This window comes from Halichoeres trimaculatus, unplaced genomic scaffold (genome assembly GCF_033239565.1).
Source record: "Halichoeres trimaculatus isolate MK-OKI-2021-1 unplaced genomic scaffold, fHalTri1.1 fHalTri1_scaffold_12, whole genome shotgun sequence".
Lineage (NCBI taxonomy): Eukaryota > Metazoa > Chordata > Actinopteri > Labriformes > Labridae > Halichoeres > Halichoeres trimaculatus.
Window position 1 is genome coordinate 3,928,563 of NW_027437190.1, and position 13,290 is coordinate 3,941,852.

Here is a 13,290-nt window from a genome sequence, read left to right on the forward strand (position 1 = left end):
GTGTCCGAAATCACTCCCTATTCACTATATAGTGCACTTTATAGTGAATAGTCCATTTTGTAGTGCTGTCCAAAATCTGAGTGAGCATGGTCATTCACTATATAGTCCACTCAATGTATCCCACAATGCATTTTGAAAAGTAGTGTATTAGCGAGGATCACTATATGAGCAATATATACCATCATGCATTGCGGTTCAAACAGAAGGAATGGCTGATTACATGATTAATGATAACTAATAGCATGAAACAACATTAAAAACTGTCAGTGAATAACACTTAGCTCTCTGTTTAACTTTCAGACGAGCCAGTCTCACAACTTTGAGCTGAGAAACAAACAACACAGACGTTAGCCGCTAAACCGTTGATCGCGGGTGATGCATTCACAGGACCTTATAATTCTTCAACACAGCATAAGTTCCGCGCAAATATATGGTTTATTTATTTTAAAAATTACATGTAATAAATGTTTCAATTTTATTTGGCTGCTGCAGAAAATAAGCTACATATAATATTAGGTATCACTAAAATAAATGCTGTTTTGCGGTGTTTGTGAAACGATACGCACTTTGGTCACCTTGAGTGTTGTAAAGTGCTCTATAAATACATTTTGATTGATTGATTGATTGATTGATTGATATAACTGTAAATCCTTAGCCGACCATGAGCGACGCAAGAGTAATTACGCCACTGTCAGCAGCTGGCGAATGAGTGAGTAGTGTCCAAAATGTTGTTTTGATTTAGCTAATGTAGTGGACTATATAGTCAACTACATCTAATTCACCATATAGTGAGTAGTGAGTAGGGAATCAGTGAGTGATTTCAGTGTACCCTGCTAATAAATCCAATGAAGAAGAAAAATGTGTCACAATAAACAAAGAGCAACTATTGGAAGACATCCAGCAACTCATCTTCTTTGTGATTGGCATGTGGCTCTTTGTTACAAAGAACAATCAAACTTTGTTTCAGAGAAGGCTGTGTGCCACCAGGAGAAAAACAGCTTCTGTCCCACAGGATGTGACGATTCTTTGCACCGATCAACAGACTGCAGTGTTTCTAGCTCCACCTTCTGGGGCTGGATCAGTATGTCTGGTACCCCAACAGAAGGGGATCAAAAAGTGGGACGGTTTGGGTCAGTACTTAGGGGAACCTGTCCCAGGATTAGTCAGTGGAAACACCTCAAAATGCGTGCTGTACGGAGATGAACCGAACTGAACCTCTGGGTGGGAATGTGACTCAGCTGATACCTGAGGTGGTTTGTGTCATTAGCTGCTGGGTTTTTGATAAGCTGTAGGCATTGTTTCCTGCACACTTTGACCATGGACTGTTGTTCTTTTGTCCTATATCTTTCTCACGCCCGTCATGATGATATCGTGGTCATATGTTTTACATGTATGTATTTATGTCATTGTGGACCTATGCTCAAAACTAAATTATCCTTTGGGGACGATTAAGATTTTCCTCATTTCAAATAAAAGGAAACAGAAGGAGAGCAGGAGTCAGCTGACATGTTAGCTAGTGGTCTGGACTCTTGTCTGGTGTTGTTTGTGTCTGCTTTTCTAAACATTATGCAGTGCTGTGTCATTGTTCACTAAGATGCCTGTTCTGGCTGAGTTAAATCTGATTTAGATTACTTTCTGCCACAAGGCCAGCTTCAAAGACTGGCTCCCCAAATCCAATTTTCTCACAAGCAGAGAAAAACCATCCCGCTGCCTGCGCTCAGCAGAGTGTAGCTGCACGCTGAACTCTATGTAAACCTAATGTTGCTCTCAAGTAATTAATTTACATGAAACCTCAGTTGCAGAGTGAGTACATCAGCCCTCAGATGAGTATTTAGCGTGCTTGTTGTCTTGTGTTTGCAGGCAGCTGCTGGCCGCTAACCGTTGGTTGATTTAGAGTCCCTCAATGACTCACTTGTTCGCTGGGTATGCAGATGAGTTTAGAGCTCTGCTTCTTTTCTCCTCCTCACACTCTCTGGTGTAATTTCTCTCCACTTATCCAGGGAGGGTGTCAAGAGACGTAAGGTTAGGCAAACGTCTCATTCGCTCCCAAAGGTGAACAGACACTTTTCTCAAAGGTGAGAGCTGCTCTGCTCCCAGAGTCCCTCTGTGTGGTGTCTCTGACATGAAGAGCACGGTAGCTTTAGAGGCCTGGTTATTGATTTGTTGTGATGTCAGTGTTTTATGTCTCTGCTGGAAACCAGATCTCATCATTTATGTTTGTTTTGAGGTTTGTTTTATGGTAAGATCTTTTTTTAAACTCTCATCCTTCCTTTCTCCCCGTCCACAGTTGTTCACCGGTGGTGGATGTCTCGTTGCCCACGTCTGTGGTCAGAGGCCGGTTGGAGTCGGGAGGTGGATCCTGGGCAGCAGTAGTGATGCGTGCGAGCGTGGCAGGCTGCAGGATGAGCGTGGGGGCGCTCCTGAACGGGCTCCTGGTCTCTGTCGTCGCAGCGCTCCTATGGAAGTACTCCAAGCTGAGCGAGCATGCCGCCCTGCTGGAGGAGGAGCTGCACATGACCCGGCAGTCCCAGGAGCTCTCTCAGGCCCGGATCGACTACCACGTCGCCCTGCAGGCCCTCCAGGAGCACGGCACCCGCATGGTTTGCACTGGGAAGATGCACACTGACCGCATCTGCCGGTTCGACTATCTCTGCTACAGCTCAGAGGCTGAAGAGTTTGTGTTCTTCCACTCCAACTCCTCCGTCATGCTGCCCAACCTGGGGTCCAGGCGCTTCCAGCCCGCCCTGCTGGACTTGTCTTCAGTAGAGGATCACAACACCCAGTACTTCAACTTCCTAGAACTCCCAGCTGCTACTCTGAAGTTTATGCCGAAGCCTGTGTTTGTTCCGGATGTTACTCTGATATTCAATCGGTTTAATCCTGACAACCTGATGCACGTGTTCCACGATGACCTGCTTCCTGCGTACTATACCATGAAACAGTACTCGGACTTAGACGATGAGGCTCGGTTGGTTTTTATGGAGGGCTGGGGTGAAGGCCCCCACTTTGACCTCTACAAACTCCTCAGCAGTAAGCAACCTCTGCTCAAAGAGCAGCTGAGGAACTTTGGAAAGCTTATGTGTTTCACCAAATCCTACATTGGCTTGTCTAAGATGACCACCTGGTACCAGTACGGTTTCGTTCAGCCACAGGGACCCAGGGCCAACATGCTGGTGTCAGGAAATGAGATCCGCCAGTTTGCTAAGTTCCTGATGGAGAAAATGAACATCACAGGGGTGGAGGAGGTGGAGAAGGAGGGAGGGAGTGCTGAAGATGAGAAGGAGAAGAAGGATGAGTACATTGTTGTGTTCAGTCGATCAACAACAAGACTGATCCTGAATGAAGCGGAGCTGATCATGGTGCTGGCCCAGGAGTTCCAGATGAGGGTGGTCACCGTGTCCCTGGAGGAGCAGTCCCTCCCCAGCATCGTGCAGGTGATCAGCGGTGCGTCCATCTTGGTCAGCATGCATGGAGCTCAGCTCATCACCTCACTCTTCCTCCCCAGGAGAGCTACTGTGGTGGAGCTCTTCCCCTTCGCTGTCAATCCGGAGCAGTATACCCCCTACAAGACCCTGACCTCTCTTCCAGGCATGGACCTCCACTACATCGCTTGGAGAAACACAAAGGAGGAAAACACTATCACCCACGCAGACAGAGGCTGGGAACAAGGGGGCATTGCTCACCTGGAGAAAGAGGAGCAGGAGCGCATTCTGGCCAGCAAAGACGTCCCGCGACACCTGTGCTGCCGGAACCCAGAGTGGCTCTTCCGGATCTACCAGGACACTCTGGTGGACATCCCGTCTTTCTTGGAAGTTCTCACAGAGGGAATGAAGACAAAACCCAGCATGAAGAAGTCCAAGCCAGCAAGCATGGTCCACCCGGGCCGGGTCAGAGAACCCCATTGTCAGACCTCGGTACAAACCACCAATGAGGCTAAACTCACAGTCTCTTGGCAGATCCCCTGGAATCTGAAGTACCTGAAGGTGAGGGAGGTGAAGTACGAAGTGTGGATCCAGGAGCAGGGAGAGAACACCTATATGCCTTATATCCTTCCCCAGCAGAACTACACCTTTTCAGAAAACATCAAGCCCTTCACCACCTACCTGGTGTGGGTCAGATGTATCTTCAACAAGAACCTCCTGGGACCTTTTGCAGATGTTCTCATGTGCAGGACCTAGTACAAACCTCCCCTCTGTGGGTTTCTGAGCAGTTTGACTCAGAGGCTGAGTCCTGGTTGGCGATCTATTTCATCACAGTTTATCCAGAGCCAGGTGTGCGGCTCACCTCTGCGTGGCGAGGATGGGGCGTTTGTTTTGCCATCAAAGGAAACATGAAACAGACTTTTGGATTAACTGCAGAAAACTTGAAGCACAGGGTCTGAACTAATGAATGGAAAGTCTATTTCCTGTTCCTGCAAAGAGAAAGAGCTAAACCACGTCTACAAGAATTCAACAGATTTATTTATGTGCAGAATAATATATAATGTTTTGTAGTATTAGTCAGAACACTGATTCTTTACCTTTTACAGTATGCAATATAGCTTTTCTGTGGAGAGCGAGAGAGATTTTACAACAGGCTGATTTTTGATGTTTTTTTGACTTGTCCTCTGTCTGCTGTGTGAGTGTGATACCTGTGGGACTCCATCCATCCACCTTTTTGTTTGATTACATTTGTTTTCTGCAGAACCGAGCCAAAACCAAAGCAACTTCACCACATGTCCACAGCAAACCATTAATCATGCCTTTAAGTTACCTTGTTTGAGGTTTTTTCCTACTCCTATGCCTGGTACTCCTTTGTCACTCACAAATGTAGAAAATCATATAAATTAACTTTAAGGCAAGGCAAGTTTGTTTGTAGAGCACAATTCATACACAAGGCAATTCAGGGTGCTTTACTGCTGAAATAAAATATCACAAGGCAAAATAGAAACCTTGCATAAATCAAAAAAAAAAAATTGTTGGTTAGATAAAAATAAAAGAGAGGATAAAAACACTTTTAGTTGTGGTATGAAAATCTAAAGTGAACAGTTTTCAGCCTGGATTTGAACATTGTCAGAGTTGAGGCCTGTCTCACATCCTCAGGGGCATAAAACTGAAACTCAGCCTCCCCATGTTTTGTCCGGACTCTGGGCACCATCATGAGACCCCTCCTTGAGGTTCTTAGAGTCTGAGTTGATTCGTATGGCTCTAACATGTAGGGGCGGTTAAAAATGTTAATTCGCAAAATTGTTAACAGAAACTCGTGTTATTTGTATATTTCTACTTCTTATTTAATTGACATCAAATAATTTTAATCAGTATTAAACTGAATTGATATCAAATCGAATTGAAACCTAGAAAATTGAAATTGAATCGTGAAGTTCTTAACAATACCCCGCCTAACATTTCAGAGATGTACTTTCCTGCTTTGATGCCAACCACTTGTAAAAAAGTAGAGCTGTTTTAAAGTCTATTCTCTGAGCTACAGGATGCCAGTGCAGAGACCTGAGCACTGGGGAAAAAGCCGCTGATGCTACTGATTTGATGTGACTGTTAAAGTTCGGCTCTGAGTCCAGTATTACTCCTAGATTTCTAACCTGATAATTCATATTTGGAGAGAGAATGTCAAGGTGACTGATAAGCCTTTCTCTTTGGACCACAGACAGTGATTTCAGTTTTGTCTGAGTTCAGCTGGAGGAAATTGTTTCACATCTACACACTGATCTGTTTGATGCAGTGACAGAGTGAATCTACAGGCCTATGATCTCCTGATGTCAGTGTCACATAAACCTAAGTGTCATCTGCATAGCAGTAGAAAAACACATTATGGCTGTGTATTAGCCTTCATAATAGAAGCATGTACAATTAAACAACAAGGGTCCCAGGATTGACCCCTGGGGAACCCCACCGGTCATAGCCATTTGGTCTGAGACAGTTACCAATTTCAGCAAAGTATGTCCTGTCCTGTCCTGACTTGAATCAGTTTCGGTATCAGAGACTTTGGAGCTGACACTGCAAAACTGAAAAGAAAGTATTTATCTTTTTCTTAGTAAGAATTGTTTATTAGACTTAATATGAGCTCTATTCACCTGACAAGTCCAGAAAAATGTACTTGTTCAGTTTCTTGTATGAAGACATTATTCTCATTTCAAGAAACTGAACTTCTTTATTTCTCTAATGTTTTTGGCAGATTTCTTTTTAGTCTTTACAGGCAAGTCAGGCATCATTTTAGTCTTTTAATTTCTTGAAAAAGACATCTTCTAGATTGAATGAAGAGCACTGAATTAATGTCAAGTGAATCAATCATTTTGAGTGAATCGTGTAACTTAAGATGAGACATGAACGCTTGCTTAGCTTGCAGTTTTTGCAGTTTTCAGAGAGCTCAAAAAAGCACTGTGAGGAGGTTTTAACTGTCTTTAAAGTATTCATATTAACAGAGAAGAAATGGAAAACTCCCAGATCTGGTTTAAGTCAGGCATTAAGTATTAAGTCATGTGCATATCTATGCTATGTAGACATTTATTGAGACACTTGAGCTGATGTAATGATATCAAGCAGTGACTGTAATGCCAAACATCTAGAAAAATGTAGAATCAACCAATGAAAATCCTTCATTTTTGTTGGTTGGAAAAAAGTTATCACTTTTCCCTAGCAGAGGGCGAAATGTTTTTCTTCGACCATCTAGTAACATGACGTCAGATCCCCGGAATAAATTCTAAAAATTGACTCACAGGAGTTGAGCATTTTTTTGGGATGATGTGACTTCTGATAGAGTCCATAGACATCATCATCATCATCATTTAACCTTTTAACATTGTCTGATGTTTAAGAAGCAAACTAAAAATGGAAATATCAAAAACTAATCTGTATGGTGGCGTGTTTCATTCACTTAAGAATAAAAAAATTACCTGTTTTCAAGACAAAACTATATCATAAAAACAGGAAATTATTTCTTTTTTAGATTCCTGTTTTTAGCTCCATTAATTTTCATGAGTTATCATTCTTTAAACACTAAATTCAAACTGTTAGCAGCATAAAAATGTCTGGTAGTTCTGTGGTCAGCTGTCAGAAATTATACTATACCATGGAGTCCAGTTCTGACCGTTAGAGCTACTGGTGTTTTGGAGCAAAGATTGACCGTGCTAACTGGTGACTCTCAAAGGAGCTTATCAGTGATTGTCAGCACTGGGTCACCAGTCAGCAGGGTCACACTTTACACTGAAACACCAGCGACATCTGCAGCTTTGTTACTAAATGTTTCTTCTTTATCCAACCTCAATCAACCATGGTTGACTGCAAATAAGCAACATTTACTGCTGATGTTCTAAATCAAATATTTGCTTTAAGTAATTTACCCCAGAAGTTGGTTTGGGGTCGGGGTTGTTTACTATTCAACAAAATGTTGTTATTTAGGTAAAAGGTAAAAAGTGCATTTTGATAGTTAACACCCTCACATTGCTTCACCAACCATTAAACCTTTTTAGAAAATTCTTTACTTTTTGAATTACTGTTTTTATGAGTGTGCCATAAAAACAGAAAAAATGTTTTCTTTTCAAATAGATGCAGTATGCCATCATAAACTGGCACCCTTATAATCATTAAGGAAGTAAATCAGGAGAAAAGCATATCGTCCCAGCCCTAGTTATTAATCTGAGTTCATAAAGCTGCTTTTGTGTTGCCTCATCACTCTGCATCCAGTTAAAAGAAGCTTTCAACAAAGAGAAGTATTTTGAAAAAGAATCAATTCACACATAAAAACTCCTCATAGTGCCTTTAATGCGCACTTTAAAAGAGACACACATCACAAGTGTTTCCTAGCAACCTCAAATGATCCACATACACTTCACTGCTTACAGGTTTTCTTTAAGCGGAGCCAATTATTCTGTATTAATTCTGTTTTTGTACATTCAAGAAGATTTAGAGTGAAATAGGTTTCTAGTATGTCACCGTACTGATGGAATTTAATGTCTTGTGAATAATGTTATCACATGTTTCCACAGGCCTGTGTTCACCCAAGTTAGAGCTAAGTTCTTTGGTCCACTGTCTTTTAATTTCTCTTCCTTCTGGTCAGCAGAGTCTACCTCTGAATTCTTCATTAAAACACTGGATGTATGCAGGTCTGCCCTCCTCAGAGTCCACCAGCTGTTAGTCCATTCAAAAGTATTAGTATTATTACAGAAAGCCTCAAGAGCTGCACCCTGGCTTTTCCTGACAGGCTGATCCTTAAAGAGGGGTATTCTACTTTAAAGAGGGGGTATCCTGTTTTCCCATATTTTCAACATTTGTATGAAGTATCAGTGATGGATGGTTCGACTAAATTTGTTCAAGTTTTCAGACCTCTACATATTCATATGTTGGAGAAAAGTCATCAAAACACTTTGTCTTAAAAAGTGCATGTGATCTTTGTGAGATGTTCACGAGATCTTCACATGACGTGCTGAAACAATAGAGTCATGACATAAGGATCTCTTTCTTGGATCTTAAGATGTTGAAAGGATGGGGCCTCAAACACTAAGGCCTGGCCTTAGATCTGCCCTCGATAGGTCTACAGAAGGCTGGCCAATCAGAAGGAAGGGGGTTTGTGCAGGGGAAGCCTTAAAGAGACAGCAGCTGACATGAAGTGTTTCAGACAGAGGCTGAAATAAGAGTTTACTAAAACACCAGAGAGAGGAAAAAAACTTTTTTTCCCTTTTTTTTTTTTTATATAGCTGTAAATCATATAAAGCTACCAAGGGGGCACCAGAGAGACAGAAAAGAGAAGAATGACCCCTCTTTAATGGCACTGTCTGAGCCTTTCCCTCAAGAAAAGATAATGGGAGCATTGAGAGAGTGTGACAGGGGTAGAAGAAGTTAAAAAGGGAGGGAAGGTGATGTTTAAGGTGAAATACATTTACCTTTTTCCTCAGACGTTTACGTATGTAACCACCTGTTAGATATCACCTTCCTCTACAAGCCCAGGAATGTTCTCAGATTCTTAAACATATAACTTTTCATTAGCACAAACATGTCAGAGACAACTTAAACTGTATTGGTTGTGTTGGAACTCCACTTTGAATAATCCTTTGTCTTAGCCGGATGCTAACTGCGCACATTAAGAAGTTGGCTCAAAGTACTGATTTTAAAATGATTAAAAGCCTCGTTACGATGAGATGGTGTGTCAGTGGCAGAGAAGATGTAGCAGGAGACGGTTTCTGGAAGTGAAAGGAAACACTGCCACCAACCTGTTGTGTTAAATGTGTTCAGATAAGTCACATCATTATTCTTCAATGTTAGCTTCATTAGCACCCACTGACCCTTTTAATTACTTTCCTCTGGACTCAGAAGATCCTTATCGTTCATTTTTTGCCAAATATATTTTGCTTTTTTTGTCTCACGCGCTCATATCATTTTCCTGAAGTTCTGAAATGCAGTGTTGTCGATGCATGTTTAAGAGATTATTTAAAGCCGTTGTTGTTAATGCGAGGCACGATGGTTTAGAAATGTCTGTGTTTGTGTTGTTGGTTTAGATATCTGCGAGGAGTCATCCTGTTTGTGCTGAGTGGACTGAGAGTCTGTTTTCTACATTAGTGCTGGTCTCTTTTTCAGTACATGTGATTGAATAAAGAAGCTTTTTTCTTACAGTAAAAACTTGTTTCAGAACATTTTGTGACAGGAATTCACTCAGCCTTTATTTAAGTATTACCAAATCAGAAATAATGTTATCCCAAGACGACACTTTATGAACAGAGCAGGTGTAGAGCTGCTGTTATATTATTATCAAAACCCACCATGAAGACAAGATAAGGAGTCTGATGAGGTCTCTACTCATAGCATGAGAAGGGCTCTTTACAGCAATTGCAGCAAGTACACTTCAACTATGAGGGAAAGAAAAAAATGTTGCACACTTGGACAAATGAACCACGTTCCAGGCGTACATGGGTTATTAGACTTAACTTTAACTATGAACTCTCTATAAATACAGAAACACAAGCACAGGGATTCAACATGGCTGCATACTGCCTGTCACCCTGGTCTACTAAAATGACACGCATGAACCCGTGCATCCTAAAGACCCCAAAGTTGCCTCAAATGCCTTTGTGACTTTTGCTTATTTTAACCTCTAAAAATGATTAAAATATAACATTAGTGCCTGAGTATTCCTCTTTTAACAGCTGAACAATGTATAATACAAAATTACAAAAATAAACATGACAGTAGGGGTGTATCCGTATGTACATGTACACTATGTACATACGGTACACTATGTACATGTTTCACACCATTATTATGGGTCCCACAAAAATGTGTTTAAAAATCCAAAGAAGCACATTGTATGATTTTTAAATGATTAATTTTCATTTTATTAAATAAGGATTTGATAGAATAGAAAAAAATGATCCAAGAGCCATGAGAGAAGGTCATGTGGTCTGATGAGACCAAGATACAACTTTCTGGTTTAAACTTTACTCCAAGTGTTTGGTGGACCAGAACACCATCCTAACCATATAACATTAAGAGGAAACACCCTCTGGGGTGGCTTTTCTGCAAAGAGAACAGGATGAGGCCATGTATCCCCAAGTTTGGGGGAAAAAACTGCCTTCCCTCCATGACGATGACCTGAAACCATGCAGAGTTTCAGCTCCCTCCAAAGATTTTGCACTACAGGGATCTCAAACTTGTGCCATGGAGGGCCAAGAGGCTGCAGGTTTTCTTTGCAACCAAAAAGTCTACCAGGTGATTTCACTGATTACCTCACCTTCAAGCAAAAGGCAGGGACTAATTAATGAAATCAGCTGGTGGAGTTTTTGGTTGGAAAGAAAATCTGGAGCCTCCTGGCCCTCCATGGCACGGGTTTGAGATCCCTGTTCTACTAGGTTGAGGTCTAGAACAGGGGCTTCACTAGGATTTAGGGACAGGGGGGCTTCAGCCCCAGGAAATGAAAATGAACAAATGTGTAACAAACAAAATACAACAAATAGAGTTAATAACTGCTCAACATAGAATCTAATGCAATGACTTTTGTAGACAACACAATAATAGTTTTGTATTTTGAAGTCAGATTGATAATATTTTGGCACATAAGTAACGAGAAAAAATTTAGAATAGAATTTAAGGTTCTTTTATTAGTCTAAAAATCTCTCTCTTTCTCTCTCTCTCTCTCTTTCTATATATATATATATATATATATATATATATATATATATATATATATATATATATATATATATATATATATATATATATATATATATATATATATATATATATATACATATATGAAAATATCAACAATTGAAAATTAATATACATCAAATGTAAAAGATTTTTTAATGTATAATGTTTGAAGTGACTGTCAAATAATATTTTCGGTAAAAATCTGCCTGTTAAAGTTTGGTCCTTAGTTTCTGTCAACTCTGTCAGATTTTTTATAACACCTAATTAATGGGTGATGTCATAGAGACTGTGTTCATATGTTATACAGTCTATGAAGGGTTCAAAGACACCGGTTCAGATAAGCAAAGCGTTTTTGTACAGAGCTATCAGAGAGGCAGTGTGAAGCCTTTAAAAGTCTTTCCTTTATTTTTTTTATTTTGCAGCTGTCTTTAGGTTTTCACAGAGCCTCTTTTTTAGAGCAACCTCTGTGATAAAAGCTGTGAAAAGTGAAGCGCTGAGCTGATAAATGTGTGTCAGAGGAAGCTCACTTTATATAATGTGGGATGTTTTGTCAAAGAGCACAAGAGAAGAGCTTCCAGATGAAACAGCCTGCAGCAGCTCAGGGAGATATCAGGTCTCCAGGACCAGGGGCAGATTCTCCCGCTCTGCTCCTCTCCTCAGTTCCCACGGTGCTCTCTGTTCCCAGGGCTATTTTCTGCCAGCTTAACCGCAGAGACGAGATGCTGCCTGACAGGTGCAGATGGGCAGCGCGAGGCTAAGTGACAGTGGCCTTCCCCGGAGCAGGAGAGGAGGCGGCCCACAGCAGCACCCAGAGATGGACCGCTGTGTAATGGACCGTGTGTGTGAGGGTGTGTGAAGGAGAGAGAGATAGGAGCATAAATCAGACACATTCATCATACAGAGGGTAAAGAGTTAACGCTGACTGACGTTAAAGAGGAGAGCAGATGATTTGTAGACCTGTTTTACACCTGAAGCTTCAGGAATGATCTGTTTCTCTGGTTGTCTCCTTAGAGGCTGAATATTTGATGAACTCTCCAGAGTCTATTTATCACCATTAGAGCTGGAATTACATGAAATGAACGTGTTTCCTCTCCTCAGTGTTTCATTATCTGGTAAGAGCGGCTGGCGGGGTGTGAATCTTTTCTATCACACCACCAGATAACAAACATAAAAAGCTCATCACAGGATTACTGTAAACAGAAACAATAGGATCTCTGGTCACATCAGCTGATCTGGTAAGATTCTTAAATTCCTCCTGACGTCTGGCCGATGGTTATGCAGCCTCGCTGTGTGCCATCTGCTCCAAACAAAACCACGTTTTATCTTCATTCTCAGAGCACGAGAGGATTCAAGACAGCTTTCCTCTCAGATCACATCAGACACCTGACCCTGCAGGAGTCCTGCAGGAGTCCTGCAGGAGTCCTGCAGGCTGCGAGAGGATACAGATAGAGCCAAAAAGAAACAAACCTGGAATATAAAAGGATGAGACACAATGAAAACATCCATCCACCCTACCATTCAGTGTTTCCACAGGACATCCACGTTCAGGTCAGGCCCCCAGTTCAGTTAGAAACAGAAAGAAATGTTCTAATCTCACATTAGCACATCTTTTTCTGCAGAATTGACCTATGACTATGTCCTGCCCACAACGTGATGAGGCAATCACAGTGCACGTCCATTGAAATACATTGAAGGGGGTCGTTTTTGTTCAGTTTTGTGAGGTTTTCTGAGATTTTGAATTCAAAAATGTTCCAAAAGTGTTTATGGGGAACATGCCGCTCTGACACAAAGTGCATTTTTAATCCTTTCATAAGACACATCTGGACAGAGAAAAGTGTCTTTGGATAAAGTTTTGCAGTAGAGCAACATCAGCTCTGTGTGAATCAAATGAAGAAGGATGTCTCCATCTGCTCTAAGGTAAACTGACATCGTATCTGAGGCAGCAGATTGTGACTTTGCTGTAAAGAAATATAAAGTTATCTGTAACACTAGAACCACCACTGCAGTCTGACAAACGCTTTAGGATTTTCTCCGACGTTAGCTAAAGTTAGCCTAATGTTAGCTCCTAGCTGTGTTGTTCATCATGTCTCTTTGTTTGTTGGGAGTTCATTGGCCTGTTTTGTTCTAGTTTTTGTTCTTTGGTGATGGTACATCATTG

At 41.3% G+C, this 13,290-nt stretch overlaps 1 protein-coding gene across 1 annotated transcript in view; it reads left to right on the plus strand.

Moving 5' to 3' along the window:
• The window catches only part of pomgnt2 (protein O-linked mannose N-acetylglucosaminyltransferase 2 (beta 1,4-)), a 35,144-nt gene extending 25,598 nt beyond the window's left edge, over positions 1–9,546 (plus strand). The window contains exon 2 of the mRNA XM_074684160.1: positions 2,288–9,546. Within this exon, the coding sequence (XP_074540261.1) occupies positions 2,376–4,178 (1,803 nt within the window). The 5' untranslated portion in view covers positions 2,288–2,375 and the 3' untranslated portion in view covers positions 4,179–9,546. The remainder of the gene's footprint in view (positions 1–2,287) is intronic.
• Positions 9,547–13,290: the final 3,744 nt, after the last annotated feature.